General features: G+C 38.1%; 1 protein-coding gene across 7 annotated transcripts in view; it reads left to right on the top strand.

Moving 5' to 3' along the window:
- The window catches only part of CPED1 (cadherin like and PC-esterase domain containing 1), a 328,209-nt gene that overhangs the window by 177,742 nt on the left and 123,941 nt on the right, over nt 1–26,526 (top strand). For all 7 annotated transcript variants that reach the window (XR_011566295.1, XM_070788065.1, XM_070788061.1 and 4 more), the window contains 2 exons: nt 1,114–1,300; nt 2,304–2,472. Coding sequence is in view for 6 of the 7 variants with exons in the window: in XM_070788065.1 (XP_070644166.1) it covers nt 1,114–1,300; nt 2,304–2,472 (356 nt within the window). In the remaining variant the exon portion in view is untranslated. The remainder of the gene's footprint in view (nt 1–1,113; nt 1,301–2,303; nt 2,473–26,526) is intronic.

Consider the following 26,526-nt stretch of genomic DNA (forward strand, 5'->3'; position numbering starts at 1 on the left):
CCACTGGAAATACCATAGCCTTCACTAGACAGACCTTTGTTGACAAAGTAATGTCTCTGCTTTTTAATATGCTGTCTAGATTGATCATAACTTCCCTTCCAAGGAGTAATTGTCTTTTAATTTCATAGCTGCAATCACCATCTGCGGTGATTTTGGAGCCCTAAAAAAATAAAATAAAGTCTGACACTGTTTCCCCATCTATTTCCCATGAAGTGATAGGACCAGATGCTATGATCTTAGTTTTCTGACTGTTGAGCTTTAAACCAACTTTTTCACTCTCCTCTTTCACTCTCATCAAGAGGCTTTTTAGTTCCTCTTCACTTTCTGCCATAAGGGTGGTGTCATCTGCATATCTGAGGTTATTGATATTTCTCCTGGCAATCTTGAGTCCAGCTTGTGCTTCTTCCAGCCCAGTGTTTCTCATGATGTACTCTGCATATAAGTTAAATAAGCAGGGTGACAATATACAGCCTTGACGTACTCCTTTTCCTATTTGGAACCAGTCTGTTGTTCCATGTCCAGTTCTAACTGTCGCTTCCTGACCTGCATATAGGTTTCTCAAGAGACAGGTCAGGTGGTCTGGTATTCCCATCTCTTTCAGAATTGTCCACAGTTTATTGTGATCCACAGTCAAAGGCTTTGGCATAGTCAATAAAGCAGAAATAGATGTTTATCTGGTACTCTTTGCTTTTTCGATGATCTGGCAGATGTTGGCAATTTGATCTCTGGTTCCTCTGCTTTTTCTAAAACCAGCTTGAACATCTGGAAGTTCATGGTTCACGTATTGTTGATAGATGTTATAAGTGCTATGAAATGTTATCAGTTCACTGGAGAGACATTTTCTGACCTGCTGTGCCTTTAAATTTTTAAAGGCTGAGCAAAAAATATCAACTAAAGTCAACAACAGTTACATGAAGTAAAGTCTACAAAATTTGGCAAGTAGAAGATCCAGGTGAAGCCACAAATCAGCTATTACCAGAATACCAAATGGAAAATCAGCAGTGATTACCAAAGTTATGCAAAAGAATTTTCAAAACCTTAATCACATTTGATTTTTAACCATTTATGCATGCCACAGTTGTGTTTTGTCATTGTTTTTGTTTTTTTAAACAGATAAAGATGCACAATGTCATATCAAGCAGATCTTCACACATCCGCGTTTGGAATTAAATCCTGAATTTAACCCGAAGATCAAAGATTATTACTCTGAAGTCCCATTTGATGTGGTAACACTGACAATTGGAGCAGAGACTTCTAAGAGTCAGTGCAGGGTGTACCTGCAGGAACGGGCAGGACCAAGGTATGAGGGCGTTGATAGGGGCCGAGGGTAGACATCTTAGCAGGAGGCAGACCTTGGAGACAACTTTTGAAGATGGTTCAGAAGACCTGAGGCACAGTATCTGTTGGAGGATTGCCAGGGAGTGAAATCCTTCTGCTTCACAGATGTCATGTGGTTAAAATAACACATAAGTGCTGTGATGACCTATTAACCATGTTCGTGTTTAATCTTTCTAACAATGTTGTAATGACAGAGGATCTTTTGATATGAAATATTAAAGAAGATTCACTGGGGGAAAACTGGGTTTATTCTTATCTTAATGTTTTTAGATTGTTGAGGAATTAATCCTTCCTAACCGTAGCCTCCTTCTATCCCAACCCAACTCCTTGAGTTTTTGAATATTCAGGTGCTGATTACTTGATAAAATTTGTGGACATGGTAACACTAACTTTCCTAGTCTCATGAGATTTTTTTTCCTAATGACTCTTTTGAGAGTCACCAACTCTTTGGTTTATCATTTGAACAGAAGATAGAACCTTATGACATGCCATGTCCATGACAAGAAACATACTCATTTTCCCATGCTGTAGGGAACGAAATGCATTCAACATTCCTGGGAGCTAAAACAGTATAATAGAAAGAAAAGAGAATTCAAGTCAGACCAACCTGGGTCCTAACCCTGACTTTACCATACTCTACTATATTTAAAATGGGGACAGCCTTAGTTTTTGTATGGATTTGTAAATATTAAATGGGATAATGTATGACCTTGACAGATGGTTAATAAATATTAGTTCCCTTCCCTATAATTGGTAAGGGACTTGACTTGCTCTGCTAGATAAATGTTGGCATACCAAAGCACAATGAAACATAAGTTAAAATATTTCACATTTTAGATTTCTTATGAAATCGTGCAGATCTTATCTGTTTTTAATGCAAATTATTGACCCAATAAATATTGATATATGAATCAATTTGGATTCTTTCTCTCATTCTCACTCTCTCTTTCTTGTTCTCTCTCCAGCTTTGCCAACTATTCTCTGGGTTTAGGGATGAACAAAATCTCAGTTCTTGTGGTGGATAAATCTCCAACTCAGGGTGAGACCCTGACCACGTACAAACTTACCATCTATAGAGAAGACCGTCCAAGTCTGCCCTTGTTTGAGGACTTCACAGCATGCGGATTTGTGCAGGTAAGTGGATTTTACATTTACACATGTGTTGAATTGGGAGTGATCCTTTTACCCAGGTGAAAAAAGGTCAAATGAAAATTAATGGGGGAAAAAAATGTATGGTTTCAAATCCAAGCAACTGTGATCTCATTTCAAAAAAAAAGTCCCAGCCAGGTATCTAAGACACCTTTTTTATGAGTGATTTTCTTTTACATGTGGTGGCTATTCCCTGCACTGAGAGTGTGCAGTGGATTTATTGTGGTTAATATTGAAAAAAAGTCTGAGTGCTCATACTTAGTTGTGAAATTGGTTCTACGTTTCCTTTTTAAATTGTGCTGTGTTTCTTGGATTTGTCCCTGAAACTACTTTGAAATTTTAAACTAGATTCAGTGGAATTTGTTTTAAAGAATGAGAGGAAAATTTATGAAACTATTTTATGAAAAGGATACCAGATGAATGAAATTAAATTTTCTTGAGTAGATATATTTCTTCTTTGCTTCTTGTACCCTAATCATGTCTAAAGGCTGCAAATGCTCCTGTGAGCAGCACATACCATTCTGTAGCCTTGTTGACTTTGGAGGAGGGTGCACATTACCCAGAGACTTTGTCTTATTTGGTGGTTCTTTCCTCAGTTTTCCTTTTTTAGGAATCTATGTTATAACCTTCTATATTTGCTTACATCATATACCCTGGCTACAAGTAATTCCAGGGAAGTCGTCATTGATACCCTTACCATATGTACTAATCCACTTAGAATGGATTAGTCTATGTCATGTCTCAGTGATTGATATGCTAGTGGGAGCATGAAGCATAGTCAGTTAATAAAAGATAAAAATGGCCAAATAGGCCTGAATGAGTAGGATGGATACCATATTTTCTTAAATGTAGGGGCGATATGGAGTGTTCTTTCTCCCCCTCTACCCACCACCACCATTTCATCTCTTCTCAAGAATTTAACACGGGAATTCCCTGGCAGTCCTGTGGATAGGATACCGCACTTTCACTGCTCAGGGGCCAGGTTCAATACCTGGTTGGAGAATTAAGATCCCACAAACTGTGTGATGTGGTATAAAACAAAAATAACAAAAAGAATTTAACACTACTTTATGAGGGTACTCATTGCTGAGATTTTTGTTTTTCAAGAAAATATATACCTGTGATGTATGAACTACTAGCAACTCAAAGGGAATTTCACAATGGCATAAAGATTGGTCTAAAGCAGGATAGAACTAGTATTCTGAAAGATATTAGTAGGTATACTTTAAAAAAAAAGATGGGAAAGAGTAGTGTTGAATGGTTTTGAAGCAGTGGGTTAAACAAAATAAAGTAGGTTTCCTGGCTGTAAGACTTCCCCGAACATTCCATGTACTTATATGGTCCTCTTCAAAAGAAGGATATGTAGTGTCCAGTATTTTCAAACTTTTTTGACATCTTTTTAATGCACTAGCTATTAATATTCTTCTGTGGAACACAGTTGAGGAAACACAGGTCTAGACTCTGGAGAAGACTTCAAGATTAGGTTCCTTTCAGTTACCTACTTTTCATTTTGTTTTATAAGGTTGCTATCCCTCAGTCTTTTTCCAACTGGGAAAACAAATACTAGAACCACACCAAAAATGTTGCTGAGGGGGAAACCAAAGCCTAGAGGGAGGTGTGTTTTTGTCTAAGTATGTGTATGCAGTGTGTGTGTGGTTATTTCCAAACTAAATGTTCTCACCTTCTTTGGTGTGTGACTCTATTTTTTGTTTTTGCTTATCTCAGTCTCATATTTTAGATAGAAACTAACTCTTCAGATAAAAAATCTTTGAAGGAAAGCTAATAGTGTGAATTATATTTTTCCAGAATATTTATGGTTACAAACAACAGTTATTTTCACTTTAAAAAGTGAATATATTTCATTTTAATGTAGATTTTAATTTTTATAAGTCTGTGGGTGACTACATTTTTATCGGTTAGTTCAGTTCAGTTCAGTTGCTCAGTCATGTCCAACTCTTTGTGACCCCATGAATCTCAGCACGTCAGGCCTCCCTGTCCATCACCAACTCCCGGAGTTCACTCAAACTCACGTCAATCGAGTTGGTGATGCCATCCAGCCATCTCATCCTCTGTCGTCCCCTTCTCCTCCTGCCCCCAATCCCTCCCAGCATCAGGGTCTTTTCCAATGAGTCAACTCTTAGCATGAGGTGGCCAAAGTACTGGAGTTTCAGCTTTAGCATCATTCCTTCCAAAGAACACCCAGGGTTGATCTCCTTCAGAATGGACTGGTTGGATCTCCTTGCAGTCCAAGGGACTCTCAAGAGTCTTCTCCAACACCACAGTTCAAAAGCATCAATTCTTCAGCACTCAGCCTTCTTCACAGTCCAACTCTGACATCCATACATGACCACTGGAAAAACCATAGCCTTGACTAGACTGACCTTTGTTGGCAAAGTAATGTCTCTGCTTTTCAATATGCTATCTAGGTTGCTCATAACTTTTGTTAGTAAATCTGACTTTTAAATGGAGTAAATATATGATAAAGGTTGAAAAGGAAAATAAAACTTCTACATTAAGGCATGAAAAAATGTGTTTTTACTTTTCATTTGTCACCAGCTAGGTTTGTACTGTTGAATTTTTGCTGTATCTTTTGAAATGTAATTGATACCCACGCGTATTGGCAAAGGTTTATATTTTGATTCCACTCTAAACTTAAAACATGGTAAATGACTCATTCATTACTCTGCAATATGTAAAACCCATTTAATGGGTATTAGTAGATCAATATGAAAAATCTTCAATTTCTAAGTGTTCATAAAAATGTAAAATCCTTATGCTGGATATTTTAACACAAACACAGATTTCAGGAGTATATATTCCTTCCTGGCTATCATTTGGAGAGCCCTTATACGTTTAATTGTAATTATATACATGATGAATATCTAGAGAAGTGTCAATAGGAATGGAGATGATCCCACGAGTAGAAGGGACATTGCAGAGCTGAAATCTCTATGATTTTTTCACTTATCTCTGATTTATCCTTTGTCCTTCTTATGACACTATTCTGGTTCAGTTCTTGTTACTTGTTGACTCAGATTCTAAAATAGTCCCTAGCTTTGTTTCCTCGTATCTGACTGACTCTTCTCCAGTTCAGTTTTTACAAGCTTGATCTTCATCAACTTAAAGCACACTCTGTCATAAGCTTTGCCAAAAATGCTCCAAGCGCCCCCTCCCATGGTCATTCACTTCCCTCATGTTAGTCCATATGTTTTTTCAGCCTCGTGTCTCGTTAGTTGTCAGTGTATTTTATGCTTCTGCTAACCTGGCCTGTTTACTCTCCCCCGACATGCTTCCCAATCCTGTGACACTGGGGCTGTCCCTCCCACTGGAAACTAAAAAGAGTTTATTTGATGTCACTCCAGAAGCTGTTAACTCAGATTCCAGTGTAGGAGTTTTGATCCACGTTGTATAAAAGAGTTCTTTAAAGGTCAAAACTGCCCCCAAATAGATTCTATTGACTGTCATTTATTATGTGCCAGGCTGTGTCCTAAATGCTTTATGTTAGTTGTAGTCTCTTTAATCCATACAGCGTCCTTGTGGATTGAATTCTACTCTGAGCCCTCAGTTTCAGAAGAGAAATCCCAAAGATCATAGAGGTTAAAGATATTGCCCAAGGTCACACAGCTAGTGAGTGGTGGGGCTTGGATTCAGATCTGAGTGTGCCTGACTCCAAAGTCCATGTTATGTTACATTGCCTTCTGGCAGAATGGGGTCTCTTGCTGTAGGGACTTTTCTGACCCAGGAGGTATTCAAGCATCAGCTGGAAATCCATCTCTCAAGGAGCAGATGAGGAATTGGATTAGATGCTTTTTAAGTTTCCTTTGGGTTTCCTTATTTCCTAGATGTTAATAAAATAAGACCTCTCATTGACCCTTGGTGTATTGCAAAGCCCTGTGATTAAAGCACACTGCTGTTGAGGTGGTCTCGTGCCAGGGTGGGTGGACACAGTGAGAGTGACGCATGGGGGGCTGTGGAAGGAGCAGCAGTCCCAGCCCTTGCCTATGCTGCTGGCTCAGCTCCCTGCCCTGCAACCGCTGACTGCTGTGTCTTTTGCTGAGGAGCAGACCTGTCCATACTGACTCCGGTGAGGACACAGACCCCTGGAGCTTGCCCATTTCCCCCATTGCCTGATTCCAGTTGTCTAGTCAAATAGGCATTGGGCCCTGCTAACACTGGCCTGAACTCTCCTCCTCAGCCCAAGGAAAAAGAATGAACCAGCAGAGGAGGTGCTACTGTCCTCCAGAAGTTCATATTGATCTGGTCAGTTGACAAGAAGAACCACCCTGAGGAGGATGGTGAAGAGAAGCCCCCTTTACACAAACCAGGAACACTTAGGCGGGATGAGTGAGGGAAAAAGGCGACAGTGAAGCTCAGCAGCCAGACCGCTGGGTAACCTCTTGGTTGGTTGGTGCCAGCTGATTTTTTTCCTCACATTTGCAGCTCTCCTGAGCTAGGGGGTTCAAGAAAGTGGTCCAAAAATGAGGCTGACTTGGAAAGGCACTTACTTCACAAGAATAGGATAACCCAGTGGACAAGAAGCATATGAAAAGATGGTCATCCCCATTAGTCTTCAGGAGAATGTAGATTAAAATGATAAGGACATACCACTACCCACACACTGCAGTGAAAAACACTAGAAGAACTAATGATACAAAGTGTTGGAGAAGATGTGGAACAATTTTTTGTTCATACACAGCTGGGAATATAAAGTGTTTGCCCATTTTGGAAACATTTAGCAGTATTACTATAGTTAACATACATATATCCTATGACACAGCAATGCTACTATCTACCGACCCAAGATAAATGAAGTCATAGGTCCATCAAAAGATAAATCCAAGCAATCTATTTTTTTTACTTTTAAAGCATTTTAGTTTTTAGAGTAGTTTTAAATTTACAATAAATGGGAAGAAGGTACAGAAATTACCCATACATCTCCAGCTTCACATATATATGGCCTTTTATCAACATCACTCATTAGATTGGTAAATTTTTTTACCAGGGACAAACCTGCACTGATACATCATAATCACGAAAAGTCCGTAGTTTACCTTAGGATTTGCTCCTTATGTTGTGCATTCTGTGGGTTTGGACAAATGTATAATGACACATATCCAACATTATGAAATCATACAAAGGATTTTCATTGTCCTGAAAGTCTTCCGTGCTCCACCTACTCATCTCCCCAACTGCCCACCAACTCCTGCCAGTCCTAAGTTTTTTTTCATTCTCTCTGTGCATGCGTGCTTAGTCACTTTAGTCATGTCTGACTCTCTGTGACCCTGTAGGATCATGGCCTGCCAGGCTCCTCTGTCCACGGGATTCTCCAGGCAAGAATACTGGAGTGGGTTGCCATTTTCTTCTCTTCATTCTCTCTGTAGCTTTACCTTTTTTAGAATGTCATACAGTTGGAATCATACAGTAGTAGCCTTCTTAGATTGGCTTGTTTCACTTAGTAATGTCCATTTAAGTTTCCTCCATGTCCTTTTATGGGTTGATAACTCATTTCTTTTAAGAACAAGAAAGAAGTCTTCATATCAATTGTATAATATCTAAAGGCTGTTTATAAAATATAAAACCTGGAAGAAGTTCAACAGATAAATTCAATGTAATACTATTGAGACATTTTTAATTAATTAATTATTGATACATACAAACATGGATAAATCTCCAAAACATTATGTTGAGAAAAAGAAGCCAGACATAAAAAGACATACTTTATTTCATACAAACAGGCAATACTAATCTACAGTGATAGAAATCAAAATAGTGGTTACCTAAAAGATGTGGGAGCTTCTAAGCTTGAAAAATCTTTTAGGGCAAATGCCCTATACCTTAATCGGGATGGTGGTTACATATATAGCCAGATGGTTTATAGAAGTATAAAAATTTAATTGAGCACTTCAGATTTGTTCAATTAACTGTATATAAAATATTACTTATAAGTATGTTTAGCTATATATAAATTATGTATACTAGATATAAACTATACCTCAATAATATAAGAAAAATACATTAGTGGGAAAGTATGTAATATATTCCCAGACATTCCTCCCTTCTCAAGTGTATTGATCATAAACAAGTTAATTATTATACAATTACCTTAGGCAATAGATCATATTTAGAATGTGTTACTATAATATAAAGAAAAATATTAGAAACTTCTTGTGGGACATATTCTACTGATGATTGCAGAGAAGTATTTCAGTCATTTATAGGAATCCTTTCCAGAAGGTCTTAATTTAAAGTTTATGTGTGGTCCCACAGCAGTACTCTAGTATATAACATGGAAAAGGGTCTAATAAGCACTGGGTTTTAGTTAACCTTCCTTTTAGAAACCATAAAATGAGTGAACAGATACTGAATAAATAATGTGGATTGCTTTAGACACTTGACTAGGCATGAGAGGCCTTGGGAACTAGGGGGAATCAATGGCAGGGGTAGGGTTTTTCCCTCCATGGGCTCTCTATTTGAGTTTAGTGTCTGTTTCTTATTATATTGCCATTTGGAATTTGCATATAATAGTCAGAGAGGCGACTCTTAGTTTAGTTATTATCAGTGAGGGAGAAAGGGCTAGTTTGCTTGGCTGATATTAAAAAACCAGATTTGGACCATGGCTTCTCACCTTAGCATTACTGATATTGAAGCTGGATGATTCTTCATCTGGGGGTGTGTCTTGTGCACTATAGAATCTTTAGCACCATCCCTGGCCTCCATCCACTAGATTCCAGTAGCACACCCCTCTCCAAGCTGTGACAACCAAAAATATCTCCAGATGTTGCCAGATGTCCCCTGAGGGGCAAAATTGGCCCCAGTTGAGAACCACTGATGTATATTAATAAGAGGTCCTGCTTTTCTACTTTCTACTAATAAGGCTAGTAAATCTGTAGTGAATTTACACTACAGGAGGTATGAATTTACATACAGAAGGTATGAATAGTTTAAAGGTAATCCTTCAGTGTTGACTGTTGAAGAATGTTTCTTATCTCTTTTCATCCTTATGCTTTTAATCATCTCTGGAGTTGGTGACAGGACTCTGACAGCTCTTTATTCTACTCACTGATTTGCTGTCTTTTTTGTCTAATGTAATTATAATCAGAAATACACATTCAATTATAGAAAACATGATTCTTAATGAAACATAAAAAGTCAACTAACATACCTAGACTACTTCATTTTGATTTATCCATAAATAGGATAGTGTTTTGCTGTTAGAAAGAAAGATTTAGAAAGTAATCAACTGTTATTATTGCTGGAATATGTCATGTGCAGGAATTAATAAGATATATTTATGTTCTAAGGAAATTAAAATACAGATGGGGAAATATTTCATTTAATATCTCTCACCAAATCAAAATTTTTGACATGGATAACAATATAGCATCCACAGAAGTTGATATGTATAGATGATCTATAGTCTCATATACATTTTGCTCCCAAAGTGTTGTGCCAGAGTAGAGTCATAAATAACATCTATAGAAAGGTCATATCACAAAAGCATAGGAGACTATATTTCATGGATCTGTTTGCTAGAAACAACTTTCATTTTAAAATTATCTGCAATTAATAAAGAAAGGGAAAATACCAAGGAAAGACAAAATACCATTTTAAAAAGGTGATATGTCCAGCATTTGGCTACACATTTAAAACTGGTATTTGTGGCTTTTTAACAAGAACACTAATTAGCAATCTAGATGCTGAGTTATTTAAATGCTATGTGAATGACTCCAGTTATAGCATTTGGAAATGCTTTATAATGTTCCCATTTATTTTTTGTATCTTAATAACATCACAGAAGGTTATTATAAAACAACTCATGTGATAGTTGTTTTGCTTTAGCAAATATCCATAATAAAAGAGAAGAGCATTTAGCAATGATTGCTGAATAAAAACCTTTGTTCATTTCCACAGTTGCAGTATTGATTAAATATTCATTTTAGTGGTTTTTAGTTACCTTGTTCACCTCAACATACCAGAGGAATGCAATTTAGTTTTCCAACAATGGAGTCTCTGTTGTACTGAAATGCCCCCAACCAGCAACTGTTTAAAGTATCTGCTCTGCCCTGAGTTATTAGAAATTTGCCCTGTGCTGTGGGGGAAGATGCTGACAGCAGCAGCCGCAGAGCGTGGAGTAGTCAGGTCATGTTTATAGAATTTTTATTATGTGCCAGGCATCGTGTTAAGCTCTTTATCTTCCTACCTTACTCAGTGTTTTCCACAGCCTTAAACAGATGATTTTTTATCTCTTCTCTTTTTTTTTTTTTTAACACATAGAGTAACTAAGACTTTAGAAGAGTTAGAACAGTTAGAAGCTTACCCAGGCTTTCTAAGTAACATATGTAATTAGTGGCAAAGGTGGAATTTGAATATGAATCTGACTCAAATCAATCCTCTTAATGGTTACTCTGGACTATAGAATCTAAAACCCTCCTCACACTTAACAATCTTTTTGACCTTTTCAGGAAACACTCATTCAGCCAGAATTCAACCTGTTAAAATTTAGTTAACTAAACTTGTTTCTGTGGTCATATACAGTGATACATTTTAATTTTATTCAAAATATTAGTATTATTTTGGCCAGCTGCATGGCTTGTTGATTTTAGTTCTCCCACCAGGGATTGAACCTGGGACTTCTGAAGTGAGAACATGGACTGACCATTGGGCTGTCAGAGAATTCCCTACAGTTGATACATTTTATATTCTTCTAGAGTCACTGAAAAATTCTGAAGTCTTCAAAATCTTTACTTTGGTGGGTAATATCAAGTATCAGTCTTCCCTTTGAAAGTATACCTGTGAGGAAAGTTTCAAGCTAGTATCTAATGTCTTACTAGATATATCCTAATATCTGACTATCTTTATTGGTGTCTGATATTTAAATCAGGTTATAATGTTTTACATATTAGAATTCTACTTAGCCAGAATACTATTATTGCTACTAATTGGTAAAGTGGTTTCCAGTGCACAGGCTTTTTAAAAATGTGAAGCTTGATTATACAATTAGAGCAATTTCCGATTAATCACTTTCACTATTTAACACACCTCACTATCTTAATATTTCTATTAAAAACCTCCACAGTACATTTTTTTCAAAATTTAAAAAAAATTTATTCATGCCTACTTTATAATAGTGAGAAGGCTGTACAGTAGAGCTGACAATTTGACAATGGTTCAATGACACATTTATCAAAGTGAAAAAAAATCCTAACTTTTAGACTCTTATTTAATCCTCACAAGCAAGTTAGATAAGGTAAGTGATTTTATTATCTATTTCCCTTCATCCCCTTCTAAAGAGTAAACTAAATCTTAAAGTATTTTATATTTTTATATTTATTTATACATTTATTGACTGACTTCTATTTATATTAATTTATCTTTTGTATTATATTTATTTAGATTTTATATTAAATGCTTTATATTTTGGTTGATATTTCTCACGGGCATCAAAGTTTCTTCAAGTGTAAATTTCCACCTCCAGTGACTTCCTATGCTCTCTCTCTGTCATGGAAGCCTACAATGAGTGAAAATTAGTAGGTTCCTGAAAGCCGTGAGTGAATACTGCATTTAGTTTTAAAACGTGTAGAAGAGAATGTCTCCTTTGTAAAAGTCAGAGTATTTTCTCTTGTCCTATAAATAGAATGCCTGTCAGTTGTCTCTGTGTAAATTATCAGAGCAAATTTTGCATCTCAGCAAAGTCTCAGATCATTCACCTAACCTAGTGGTTAAAAGCCATGGACTTCAAGGTTCCTGCTTGTAATCGCTGTCAGGGAAACCTGACTGTGTCCCAACTCTGCTTCTAACTGTCCACATTGCCTCACTGCCCTAGTGTCTCCTAGTGCAAGGCATATAAGCTCCCCTAAGCTTCAGTTTCCTTACCCTTAAGAAGAGAACTAGGAATAGACCCTATCTTGTCACATCAGTCTGAGGATTCAGGTAGATAATTAGTGCAAAGTTCTATCATAAGCCTAGTGCATGATCAAGTGCTCAGTCAGTGTTGAATCAGCATCATCGCTGTCATCATGAAAACTCTTGGTCCCGATCCCCCTCAACGGCTTACCTGCCATTGTATAGAGGAGGAGGAACAGGAAGAAAGAGCACCGCGAAAGAAGTAGGAGCCAGTAGTACTGAGGAACTGCTGGAATTGTAAAGGACTCAGGACAGGAAGAAGTAGTGGAGAGTTTAGAAAGGACAGTGAGTGCCCTAGGCTGTTCCAGACACTTGCATTCCTGAAGGTCATGGATTCTGCACTTTTGCCCTTGTGGTTCCCTTCTTTCATGGAAAATACTTAAAATTATATTTTATAACTGTGTTTATATATATATATATAAAATATGGAGAAGGGAAGGGCAATCCACTCCAGTATTCTTGCCTGGAGAATCGCATGGATGGAGAAGCCTGGTAGGCTACAGTCCGTGGGGTTGCAAAGAGTCAGACACGACTGAGCAACTAACACACACATATATGTAAAGATGAAAATACTAATATTCATCTCTATAACCCATTTTTATAGAGATTTTTCTTGGACCTACAAGTTCATTTTTTTCCTTCTAAATTTAAAGGTGATTCAAACATTTTCCTGGCAACTAAAAGTAGAGTGTATTGTAGGCATGGTTCCCACTGTGCCAAATGGCCCTCATCTTCTACTTCCCTCAGTAGGATCTGCGGCAGAGGCATCCATTTCATTAGCAATGACCGTGACCGTAGGCATTCTTTCTTGTTAAGTGTCCTTGACTTCAGCACTTAGCCTTCTGCAGTTGTTTCAAATACTGTGTTCTAAGCCTGAGCAACTCTTTACTAGTGTTCTCACGAGTCCATGTCGCACCAAGGGGAATGATCTGTTATTTTCACGAGCAGTTTGTGCAACCAGACATTCTGAATGCAGAGGCCCACCTCAGTGCCTGGTAAGCCTTCATAGACACCGAAGGTTTGGGAATTTTGTGTGACATTAGTTTCTTAAAAAACAGACAAATGTATAACTGAATCACTTTGCTGTATACCTGAAACTATCACAACATTGTTAATCAACTATACTTGGATATAAAATAAAAAGTTTAAAAATTTTAATAAAGACTAAAAAATCTATACACTTTCCTAAATAAAAGCAAAAGCAGGCAAAGATGAGAGGGTTATGTTAATTCATGATCTCTTTTAATGCTTCTATAAATTGTCTTTCTGAGTTGGTGAAAACGAGTTATGTTAAACACTCACCTCATGAGTTAATGTAGCTTACAGTCAGATAAATTACCACTTAAATGAAAACGTTTGCTCAGCACATCTGTTCTCCATGTTTCTCCAAGTCACATCTGCTTCTTTTACAAGAAGAAACAAACTTTTACTACCGTTAGCGCAGCAGCGCCAAGACCCTCTACAAGAGAATCAGATCTTCCTGGCTTCCGACAGCATCCAGAGGTTTCCCTGAGTGCATCCTTCTGCTGTATACATTCATGTTCGTTTGAAGTATATGTTTTGGCATTCTAAGAATAGTCTGATTTCAGAGTTGGACAGGGAAATAGGAAAAAAAAAAAAAAAACACAACCCTGGGAGGTTTCTAAATAAAATATTCTGTTAGAGTAACCGGATTTCAAATGTGACATCTGCAACTTAGAAGGAGACTGTAGTTAAAAGAGAAGCATTTAAACAAAGTTCCTTTTTGATAAATCCCAAGTCCATTTTTTAAGGGGGGGGGGTGCTTTAATGCTCCAGAGGATCCCTAGATCTTTGATGTCTCCTTCCCATTTTCTTATCCATTTCTCAAGTCCAGATTAACTCTAGCAAAGGTACAGACCTGGATAACAAGGATGGTGGTAAGAGAGGGGAGAGACCTTAGGAGCTAGGCTGAACAGTCTAATCAGTCCCCCTCCCTCTTGAAAGCAAGAGGGGGAGGATAGTTTGTGTTGCGTCTTTGTTGCTGCATGCAGGCTTTCTCTAGTTGCAGCAGCGAGGGGCTACTCTTCATTGCAGTGTGTGGGCTTCTTGCTATGGCCTCTTTTGTTGCGGAGCACAGGCCCCAAGCACAAGTGCACGGGCTTCAGTAGTTGAGGCTTGTGGGCTTTAGAGTGCTAGTTCAGTAGTTGTAATATATGGGCTTTGTTGCTTCATGACATATGAAATCTTCCTGGACCAGGGATTGAACCCTTGACTGCTGTGACTGCTGCATTGGCTGGTGGATTTTTATCCACTGTGCCACTAGGGAAGTCCCATTTTTGAAAACACGTTTTTGGCTTCATCAAACAACATAGTTTGGCTCTGTGTAAGACAAGTGAAGACAAATGATGTCTCTGGGCCAGTGGTTCTTAACCTTTGGAGAAGGCAGGTACCCTCTTGAATCTCTCATGAAAGTATTGAGCCCTTGTTTCAAGGAATCATGTGCAGTCAAATCCAGTGCTGTATATACTTTCAGATATGAAAAAGCCCAGGTTAAAAAAAAGCTTATGCTAGTAACTCATAATCTGAAGCAGAAGATCACTAGCAGCAACAAGCAGAAAAAGGACAATTTCATTTCCAGCATAAAGGTACATGATTGTAATTCAATTTATTGAGCACCTGCTTTGGCCCAGCAGCTGTACTATTGGCATATATTATTTGACTTGTAGTTCTAATGATGAAATTAGTATCTAGAATTATAGTACATTTTGGGGTTATGGGTGGTCTTTCAATAATCTTTATAAGCACAGAGAATTGGCAATTATTGATAGTTCTCAAAGCAACACGCCACCAAATCTAATATTGGCTTAGAAGTAAATATTTGTGGTTATGAGTTGTAGGTCATAGTGGTCCTGGGGGAAATTTTAATAATATGTCATTTGGGCAATTTCTATTATCCTCATTATTCCAAGCCATTGATATGCTTTCTTTCAGCAGGCTATAACAAACTGGGTTTTTTTTGTTGTTGTTGTTCAAAGAAAGGTGGGCCCCACATCTTAATTAGGTAATTCCAGGAAAATTTCCACATGTAGTTGAGCAACTCTAACATTTCCTTCCATAGGCGTGTGTTGTAGAAACAGGAATGAGGGACGGGATATTTTTTGCAGATGGTTTTACCGATTGCAGAACTACAAGCTGGTTTGACACGTGTTCCTTCGAGGCAGAATTAGGACACTTGACTGCCTGACATATTTAACTTCTTTTGAAAATGCTGCTAATTTGTCTTTTTTTTTTTTTCTTACCCGCATCCTTTTTTTTTTTCTAAGGCAGGACTAATGAGTTTAAAACATTGAGCATGACTTCACTCTTCAAAGCAGATCAGACCTCTCCACTCCCAGTGGCCGCCCAGCTCTTCAGAACCTCATTGTTTAACAATGTGGTGCAGACTTTCATTGACTTTTGCGGGGAGGGTTCACCTCCTCTACTTTTCCTCCCTATCACCTCCCAAATGCTTCAGGATGATCTTTCCAGACCTAAGGATTTGGAAAATAAATTTTGCATGTGGAATTCTTGACCTGATAGGTTATTTGAAAATTAAATTCCTGATAAAGTTCAGAGACCCAGATTTCAAAGCTTTTAGAAATAATAGGGAGGGAAACATTTTCATCAAGTGAAATAGCCACTCCTAAATATTTTCATCAAAACATTATTTATGCTGCCAGTTCGTCATGTGCATATTTGGAGACCTTATGAAAAGTTACTCATCTGTCAGCTGTATAATAGTACTGACCCCTTAGGGTGGCTTTAAGGAAAACCTGAGTTAATATTGTGATGAGCTTGAATGGTGCTTGGGCACAGGAAGAACTCAATTTATGTGTTTTAAAAATATAAATAGCAGATCAATAAAATATGTCTCAAGATTGGTATAGGAGGAAAGTTTAAGACAAGCTGTATTTTTTTTTTTCTATTGAGGTCTAGCCGAATGAATTGGAGGTTTTTTTTAACAAGATATAAACCTGTGAAGGGCTTTGTAGAACAAATCACCCATGCTAAATTATACTATAAATTTTGTAGTGAAAGTGCTAAAACAAAAATTCCAGAATTGAAGATACTTGTGTTTTAATTGTGATAGTTGCATGATTAATTTTGTATGTTGTCTTTTTCCCAACCTCAACTGAGAGACTGAGAATTTAAAGAGGTTTCAACAAAAAGAGGGGAAGTATTTATTTTCCTAACATGGCACTATGCTTCTGGTGGATTCCATTAAAGATAAGGAAATCAGTGTTCCCCTTGCCATTTTTAGAAATGAACAACAAAGGACAAGGAGCATGCCTTTGTGTCATCAGGCACCAAGTATAACCATAATGTAATTGAATGTTTTAGTATATAGAATTGCTTTTAAAAGAAGGATTTTCATTTTGAAAACCATCACTTCAAAAGACAGTAAACTTATTTATACCTGCTAATAAGTTAAATGAGAAAACGAGTCTTATTCTATATATACATTTTAATTTCAACCCAAACTTCTAAACTTTCCCTCACATTTTTCAAAATCAGACTTTGTTCCAAATGACTTTGATATTTCCCAAGTATCAATACTCTTCACAGATGAGAGATTTGTCTCTTTCAAGTATATTTAAAATGCACAGTAGTTAGCATTTTTTTCACCACGTATTTTGTGCCAGGTCCTATTCTAATTGCTTTACATTGATTAACTCGAAGCAAAACACAAGGTAGAAACTTGGATAATTCCCATTATACTGATGCAGAAATGGAAGTCCAGAGACCTTTCCCAATGTCACACAGCTTAGAAGTAGCAGAGGCTGTTTTTGAACCCAGGCATCCCAGTTGTAGAGCTCTGCTACTTACATGCTATGCTCTTAGCCACTCTACTCCACTCCAAAACTAGATTGCTGAATTATTTCAGTATATGTTTTTCAGGACACTTTGGCTCCAAATGTTAATTTGCAGGTTATTGTTTGCATCATGTAATCATTCCTTTTTCTATAAAAGGCATCTGATGTGAGGTTACAGGGAACCTTCAGAAAATCCTCTTGTCTATCAATACAGTTCAGTCGCTCAGTCATGTCCAGCTCTTTGCGACCCATGAACTGCAGCATGCCAGGCCTCCCTCTCCATCACCAACTCCCGGAATCCACCCAAACTCATGTACATTGAGTCAGTGATGCCATCCAACCATCTCATCCTCTGTTGCCCCCTTCTCCTCCTGCCCTCAATCTTTCCCACCATCAGGATCTTTTCAAATGAGTCAGCTCTTCTCATCAGGTGGCCAAAGTATTGGAGTTTCAGCTTCAACATCAGTCCTTCCAATGAACACCCAGGACTGATCTCCCTTAGGATGGACTGGTTGCAATCCAAGGGACTCTCAAGAGTCTTCTCCAACACTATAGTTCAAAACCATCAATTCTTCTGCACTCAGCTTTCTTTATAGTCCAACTGTCACATCCATATATGACTACTGCATGACTACTGTCATGACTATCTCAATAGAACTTGGAAGAAAATCTTCTTAACAGAGGATATAATGAGTATAGTGGGGTGGTCCTGAGGAGGGAAGCCCTGCAACAACACATGTGGGGAGAAGGGCTTCAGTGGCCAAAGCTATAAATGGGGAGATGCGAGTGGAGGAGAGTGAGTAGTTGAGTATGTTTCTAGTGACAATTGACTGGTAGCTCTGTGGGCAGCAGTTATATTCATTTTTATGACATTTGTCAATCTTGTGTTGCAACATCACACTGAACTTTGGAGTCTGGGGGATCTTGGATGTCTAACTCCTCACCTGGATACAAGTAAATCTCAATAACTTGCCAAGGTTTATCATCAATAATTTACCAAGAGTCATTTCCAGTCAGTGCAAAGTGGTGATTCGAACCCATGGGCTGGTAATCAACTCTCCTGGCAGCGAGTAGCTGTACCCTATGTAGAACAGCTATTGGAATCCAGACCTAGACCTAGTTCCTGAGTCGAACCAGCTCTCCATCCTTAAGAAAGTCTCTAATGCAAACTTGCTATTTCTAAATTTATAAAATGAATGATCAATTGCGAATTTGCTAACCACTCTCCTTGAATAGAAAGAGGTCTCTACTTCTTTAGACTATGTGTTCTGCCATTCCACACTCTTATTTGTTAAGTCTTAGTGGCATTCTCTTGATATAAAAACAATATCCTTTTGATGAAAGGGAGACATTATATTTAGAGGTAGTTATAAATCAGAATTTTTAAAAATCCTTTCTGAGTGATGTCTCCAAGGATGAGACTTATTTTGGTAGTCTGCAAATCTTCAATAGGCAGTCAACAAATACATTTGTCTGTGTCAATACTGGCACAGAATGAAAAAGTAATGATTCATGTAAAGCCCTGAAAATAGCACGCACTGCCTGGGACGTTCTGGCATCCTCTTTCCCATGCTGACTCCATCTGTGATCACACTAACCCCTCCGTCTGGCCCACAGCCCTCCTGCCAACTGGCGACATGCCGCTAATGAGCAGCCTCTCACCCCTTTATAACCAGAGCACAAATATTAGATGAATTTCCTTTGAACCTAGCTTCCCTTTGCCTCTTAACACAATCTAGCTCCTTAGAAGAAACACTTCAAGTTTGAGAGTCACAGAATCCCTTATTAATCATCATTTTTTCCCCTGGATAAGCAAATATGAAAAGAATTTGTACACATCTTCAAGGTATTGAATACCTTGTATCATGATTGGTGACAATGTCCCATTTCTTAAATATTTAATAAAAATCTGTCTTTGCAATATGTGGAATATTAGCTATCTAGTCCTTAAAAGGGTTACTAAGGTTTCTCTGTATAACAATAATAATATTACTAATAGTAAACCACAGTCATTTTCTATTTAATACTAATTCTGAGAATCTATTTCCTTAGATATCTTTGTGTGTAACTGACCGGACAACAGCCAATCCATATTTTAAAAATTCAACTTAATAAAATAATAGGTGCTGCATATTAGAAAGAATATTCCAGGGATATGATATTCTTTTTAACACCATTATCTAGTTAGAACTCTTTTGCCCATAATGATAATAATTTCCAGCTGCCTCAAATCCTAAAGTAAAACGCCAACCCCCCCAAATATATTTTGTTACTGAAACATGTGTAAACAATTATGAATATCTAAACCATGTTGACATTTGCTTTCCAACTCTTTCCAGAACTGTAGGGGAAAAAAAGGCCTCTAATAAGTACGTTGATAGATGCATCTGACTTCAAAAGTTGCTTTTGCAGACCCATAGAATAAAGGTTTCACTTTTGTTGGGTATAATAATAAAAATGGTATAAATTTTACCAAACAAGAATATACTCAAACAAGAATATAAAAGAATTTCCTCTGTGAAATTCATCGTTCTGAAGAGTAAAATTAAGATTTTTGAAACTCCCCTGAGGATCCATGGGTACAGAAGGATGGTCACTTTGCAGTAAGATCCTTCTCTGGGTGAGATCAAAGAGAGCCTCTGACTTGATCAAAAGTTTGTATTTGTTTGTTCATGTTCTGTTTTGTTTTGCTTTATCAAAAAACACAAACAGAAGTACATGGATGCATTAGATCAATCTTCCCTTTGGCTCTTAACATAGTCTAGCTCCTTAGAAGAAGCTAGATTCATTATGCCAAGAAAGAATTTGAGGGAGAACACATGTTTAAATCTTCTTTTTTAATTTAATTCTTTTATTTTTTTAACACCATAGGCATTTTGTATTGGAGTATAGTTGATTAACAGTGTTGTGATTAGTTTTAGGTGAACAGTGAAGGGACTCAGCCATACTTATACATGTAGCCATTCTTCCCCAAAACCGCCTCCCATCCAGGCTGGCACGTAACATTGAGCAGAGTTCCGTGTACTATACAATAAGTTATCCATTTTAAATACAGCAATCTGTTCATGACCTTCCCAAAGTCCTTTGTTGTTGTTCAGTCACTCGGCCGTGTCCAACTCTGTGACCCCATGGACTGCAGCTTGCCAGGCTTCCCTGTCCTTCACCATCTCAAGGAGCTTGCTCAAACTCATGTCCATTGAGTCAGTGATGCCATTCAACCGTCTCGTCCTCTGTGGTCTCCTTCTTCTCTTGCCTTCAATCTTTCCTAGCATCAGAGTCTTTTCCAGTGAGTCAGTTCTTTGCATCAGGTGGTCAAAGTATTGGAGTTTCAGCATCAGTCCATCCAATGAATATTCAGGACTGACTTCCTTTAGGATGGATTGGTTTGATCTCTTTGCAGTCTAAAGAACTCTCAAGAGTGTTCTCCAACATCACAGTTCAAAAGCATCAATTCTTCGGCAGTCAGCTTTCTTTATGGTCCAACTCTCACATCCATGCAGGACTATTGGAAAAACGATAGCTTTGACTATGTGGATCTTTGTTGGCAGAGTAATGTTTACATCTTGAATAGTTTAAATGTATTTTTTAATGAACCTAACTCTTATTTTTCACTAGAAGGAGCACTCATAGCCTCATTCAAGTGTTATTTTAAATCCAATGAATTCTCCTACCCATTATCACAGTATTATTCAAGATGGTGAAATCTGTGTGGGCATCTTTCTTATAACACTGTACTTAACTAGCAACCTATTCCTGGAACTTTTTCTGTTTCTCTACCATCTCTCTACCTCTCTTTGTCTTTCTCATTCTATCTCTCTCTTTCACATGCACATGTGTGCATGGATGTGTGTGTGCATACATACAAACTGAGTAAGTTTCTTCAGGCAAATTCTAGATCTTTTATCATCCCCACTTAATACAATGCCTAGAGAGATTCTAGAAAGATATACTAGTGCCTCCTGGGAAGCTTAGAAAGATTCTTAATTAATGTTTATAAAATTAAATGATACTTCCAAGCTAAATACAAAATAGATGTTCTGTTTTTTAAAGCTATTATGCTCTATGTCCTAGAGGCACAACCTTTCCAAACTGTTAAAATGCATCATTACGTTTGTAGGAGGGCAGTGTTGGCATCAGGGCTTCCCAGATGGCACTGGTGGTAGAGAACCTGTCTGCCAATGCAGGAGACATGAGAGACATGGGTTTGATCCTTGGGTTGGGAAGATCCCCTGGAATAGGAAATGGCAACCCACTTCAGTATTCTTGCATGGAAAATTCCATGGACACAGGAGCCTGGCAGGGTATGGTCTATGAGGTCTCAAAGAGTCGGACAGGACTGAGCATGCACAGACACACAGACACACAGACACACAGACACATAGATACATACACACACACACACACACACATACACACGCACACCAGAGTGTTGGCATCATTCCTGCCCCTGAAGGTAACCAAATAATGCAAAGTTTCTAAATTCTTTATGTCTCAGTAAGAATTCCTTCTTAACTTCAGACTTTCATATACCCAGCATCAAGAGACATATGAGGGGACTGAGAAAGAGACAAATTGACCTTGGGGAATGCATTGTCAAGAAGTAAGCCTACCCACTTCCCTCTGCTTCAACTGGAGAAAGAGGTTTATGATTTCACCTCTTCTTATCACCTTGAAAATTTGGAAATGATTTCAAGGAGAGAAAGGTGTTTATTTACCTGGTTGGATGCCTGCTTAGTTATACGGCTTGCAGAATAGCCTTGTACTACTAGGAGAAAGAACTTTCTGAAATATTGCAATTGGTAGGGTTCAGAGTCTAAGAAAGAAAAAGGACCTAGAACTGTATCTATTCCAAGGGGTATATCTCAGGGCCTGGAGATATGTCTGTCCCAAGCCATAGCCCCCAGTGTTGAAGCTGTAGAAGGTAGAAAAATACTGGATTTTTGAAGCTCATCAGAGACCCATCATGAGACATCCTGTGTTTCTAAATCAGTATCAGCTGGAAAAGGTGGCTGAGACTCAGTGTTCCAGGCAACTGCTTCATCATCAGGATTTATTCAAGGCTACCTCCATCCCCCTCCATCCAGAAGGCAGAGTGCCACGGAATTGATGCCTTCGAACTGAGGTGCTGGAGTAGACTCCTGAGAGTCTCTTGGACAGCACAGAGATCAAACCAGTCAATCTTAAGGGAAATCAACCCTGAATACTCATTGGAAGGACTGATGCTGAAGTTGAAACTCCAGTATTTTTGTCATCTGATGTTAACAGCTTACTCATTGGAAAAGTCCCTGATGCTGGGAAAGATTGAAGGCAGAAAGAGAAGAAGGCATCAGAGGATGAGATGGTTGGATGGTATCATTGATGCAATGGACATGAACTTGGGCAAACTTTGGGAGATGGTGAAGTACAGAGAGGCCTAGCGTGTTGCAGTCCATGTGGTCACTAGGAGTCAGACATGACTGGGCAACTGAACTACAACAACTCCCATCCACATCGTGTAGACAAGGAGCTAGTCAACAGTGATGACTGCTGAAAAGATTTCTTTTTGTTTCTCCTTCCTCCTGACTCAAATCAAGAGGAGTGAGTTTAGGAAAGCTGGGAGGGAACATATCCCATCCACTACCTCCAGCCTTCTGGTTTTAGAGTTTTATTTCTATGCAATAAATTATCATAAATTCATCAGCTTAAATCAACATCCATTTACTCATTTGCAGTTTGGTAGTTCATAAATCCAGGGACAGTATGACTGGGTTCTCTGCTCAGGGGCTCGAATCTGAAACCAAAGTGTTGGTCAGGTGGAATTCTTGGCTGAAGGCTCTGAAGAAGAATTGACTTCTACATTTATTCAGGTCATTGCAGAATTCACTTCTTTGCCACTGTAGGACTGAAGTTTCTGTTTTGAGGCCTTCTCTCAGCTCCTAGAGGCTGCCTGCATTCCTTGCTGTGTGATTCTCGTCATCTCCCGAGCCAGAAATGGGGAAATCTCTCACAACTAGTAGGATTTCTCTCTTTCTCTCTGTCTTCTCTGTCTCTGATTTCTAAACCCAGATTTAATTTCCCTAATTTAGTGTCAACCGATTTGGGATGTTATTACACAACACCTAGATTAGGGTTTTCTTGAATAACTGGAAGAACCTATATATATACCAGGGGCCAAAAACTATAAGGGCCATCTTAGAATTAAGTCCATTATAAGCTGTAGGAGCTACAAGTCTAACCTTCCCTGGGGAAAGCTTTGGGTCTAGTAAAAAATTAGTTTTTAGTGAATAGGCTTAAGTCTTTCTAATGAAAATGAGACTTTTTAATAACTGACAATGACTGAGGTGTAATGATACGGAGCTTTAATATAATTAAGGGATCCAGGCCCATGAAGACAGGGGATAGGTTAGTCAACCAAGCATGACAGTTGTAGTTACTGGAAAAAATAAAATTAGTTCTTATTTATACCTTACAGGTTGAAACTCCTCGTCTCAATGAGAACTATTATACGTTATTGGAATAAACTCAGGCAGTAGAGCAGTCTATCATATTAAATGTCTACATGCCATCTTCTGTTCTTGGCTTATTTTATCACTTTTTTTTTTACATGACAACTTTATGTGATGGACACTATCATCACAGCCAACATGGAGGAAAACCTGGGACTTAAATTTAGGTCTGTCTGGTTTTAAAGCTCATGATATTCACTGTTGTACAATTAGCTGCTCCTAACCTACTAAGGTATTTTGCCCTAGAGGACAAATGAGGAAACCTTCTCAGCCATGAAATAAAAGTGTCTATTGTCAGAACTTTGGATTTTTCATAATCAAATCATGTTCTGCTCCAGATAAATTCCTGTAAGCCTTATATAAAGAGTATGATTAAGCTTCCAGGTGTGAGTTAGTTCCTCTTTTAAGACTGGCAGTTTCACTGCGTTTTGCTCACATTCATTTGCCTTTTACTTAAATGAAGTACTTAAGAGGCCTGGTACAGACCTCATTGACCATGAAGTGTTGGAAACACATCCTTTCAGAAGGTAACATGCAAGACAGAATTAGGCCAAGTGTGAGGCAATAGAAAGTGGTAGGGACTGTGAGAAATAGAAAGAATATGTCTTATACAAGGTGAACATCAACTACTCAGTTCGTGATGAATGTTCTGACTCTGCATTGTCAGATCTCCTGAGTCTTCAAAAGAAAAAAAATGAAATATTTGGATTTTAATGGAAGACCCCCTTTTTTTTATATATATTGGCAATAATTTTTAAAAAGAGGTCCTCTGCAAGCCAAAGAAACAAATAAAATTGCTGTGATCAGATTTAACTCATGGACCATCAGTTTATATCTTCTGATATAACATACTTCACTCACATTACAAATGACAAACTTAATATGTGTGGGGAGGAAGACTGGGAGTTGAGGAGAAGGGATCCAGTAGTTAAAACAACTTATGTCGCTTATGTTAAAAACCTAATTTGAACTGAATTTTAAAATAAAGAGGATTTACTAGTTGATATAAGTGAAAAAAAGCTATATTTTTGATTTCAGGTGAAGCCTTGACTCAGTTCTTAAATGGTGTCACCTGTTTCCTCCCCATCTCACTGGTGTATAGCCTCCCCCAGACTCCACCTGGGAACTTTTGGGCAACTGCAGGTGTCTACACGTGGCCATGGCTGTAATAGACTTCATGTCTTCATGTCCCATGCCTAGAGTTCTTCAAAAATCTCCATGAATCTCACTATCTATGATTTTTTACCCAACTGTTTACTGTTGATTGGCTGACCCCAAAGAGATCTATCTCTAGAACTGGTAAGAGCTCAGTCACCCAAAGCAAATACCCTTTCACAAGAGATTCCACATGGATTCCACATAGGGTTCATCTTCTGTGAATACTTCCCCCAGTCCTCGGACTTTAAATGTAAAGATGAAAATACCTGCCTCCAATCTCAACCTTCCTCATGAATTCTGCCCACTTCTCCAACTTGCATATGAATCATTTTTACTTAGATAACCTATCTTCTGTCACATTCAACATCTTTCATGTCAGATTCATTATTTATTCCCCCATCCCCATTTCCCATTGCCTTACATTATAATCTCCTTTAATAAGCAAGGTTCTTGGAAGCAAGAAACAGAAATCAATTTTAGTCAACCTAAATGGAAAAGGAGCTTATCCAAAATATACCTGATAACTTAGAGAACTGAGCTATTGCAGGAAGATTAAAGAACCAGAAAACAGGAATCAAGGAAAGTAGAAGCCACAGACAGTGTCACACCGTGAGAACCCTCTGGTCTGGAGGCCTCTCTTGGTACCGTCACTCCTGTTGTCACTGGTCACAGGGTAAGTGGCTGCGTCACATACCAGTAGCTCTCCAAAGACGGAATAAAATATCAATAGGTGCCCTCAAGGAGCAATTGCTTACATATGGAATCTAAAATAATGATACAAATGAACTTATTTATAAAACAGAAGTAGAGTCACAGAAGTAGAAAACAAACATGGTTACCAAGGGAGAAAGGGAGGGGAGGGATAAACTAGGAGTGACATATACATATTACTACATATAAAATAGATAAATAATAAGGACCTACTCACAGCACAAAGAACTCTACTCAATACCCTGTAATGATGTATGTGGGAAAAGAATCTAAAGAAGAGTGGATGCATGTATTTGTATAACTGAATCACTTTGCTGTGCAACAGAAACTAACACATTTTAAATCAACTCTACTTAAATAAAAATAATTTTTTAAAAAGAAGCAGTCAGTTTCTCTTCAAAGTATCTGAGACATAGACTCTGTTTCCTTCTCCAAGACATAGACTGTTGGCCACTTGGTGGCAATGTTAAAGAAAGAATTCACACATCACAGGGTGGGGTGGATGAAATGACTTTTTAAAAACCTCACCAATGAACTTAGAAGGATATCCCAGTCGCAGTTTACTGCAAGATGCTATTCTCTTTTCCACTGTGTGTGTGTTTGTAAATACCACAGAGCAAAAGTTTAGGACATCACAAGTCTGAATCAAGGGGCTCATTAAGACTCTGTGATCACTCGCTTTTCCAAATGCCATGGGCCAGTCCCTCTGCTGACTACTTGGCCCAGAGTTTAAAGGGGCTGTGTGCCAAAGTAGATTTGGAGGATTAGACCCACAGTTTGCCATCTAATTCATCTTCACTCTAGTAACTTCTTTAGTTCACTTCTATTGAGACCTTAACTTCTTAAGTGTCACCGTTTGATACCCTCCCCCAGAGAGGGTTGGACCATTTTATCAGCACTCACTTTCTTGCCGTAGTTGGCTGCCTTCAGTGTCTTTCTTTTTTATAAAAACATTTTTATTGGGATAT

Source organism: Bos indicus, chromosome 4 (assembly GCF_029378745.1).
Source record: "Bos indicus isolate NIAB-ARS_2022 breed Sahiwal x Tharparkar chromosome 4, NIAB-ARS_B.indTharparkar_mat_pri_1.0, whole genome shotgun sequence".
In the NCBI taxonomy this organism is placed as follows: domain Eukaryota; kingdom Metazoa; phylum Chordata; class Mammalia; order Artiodactyla; family Bovidae; genus Bos; species Bos indicus.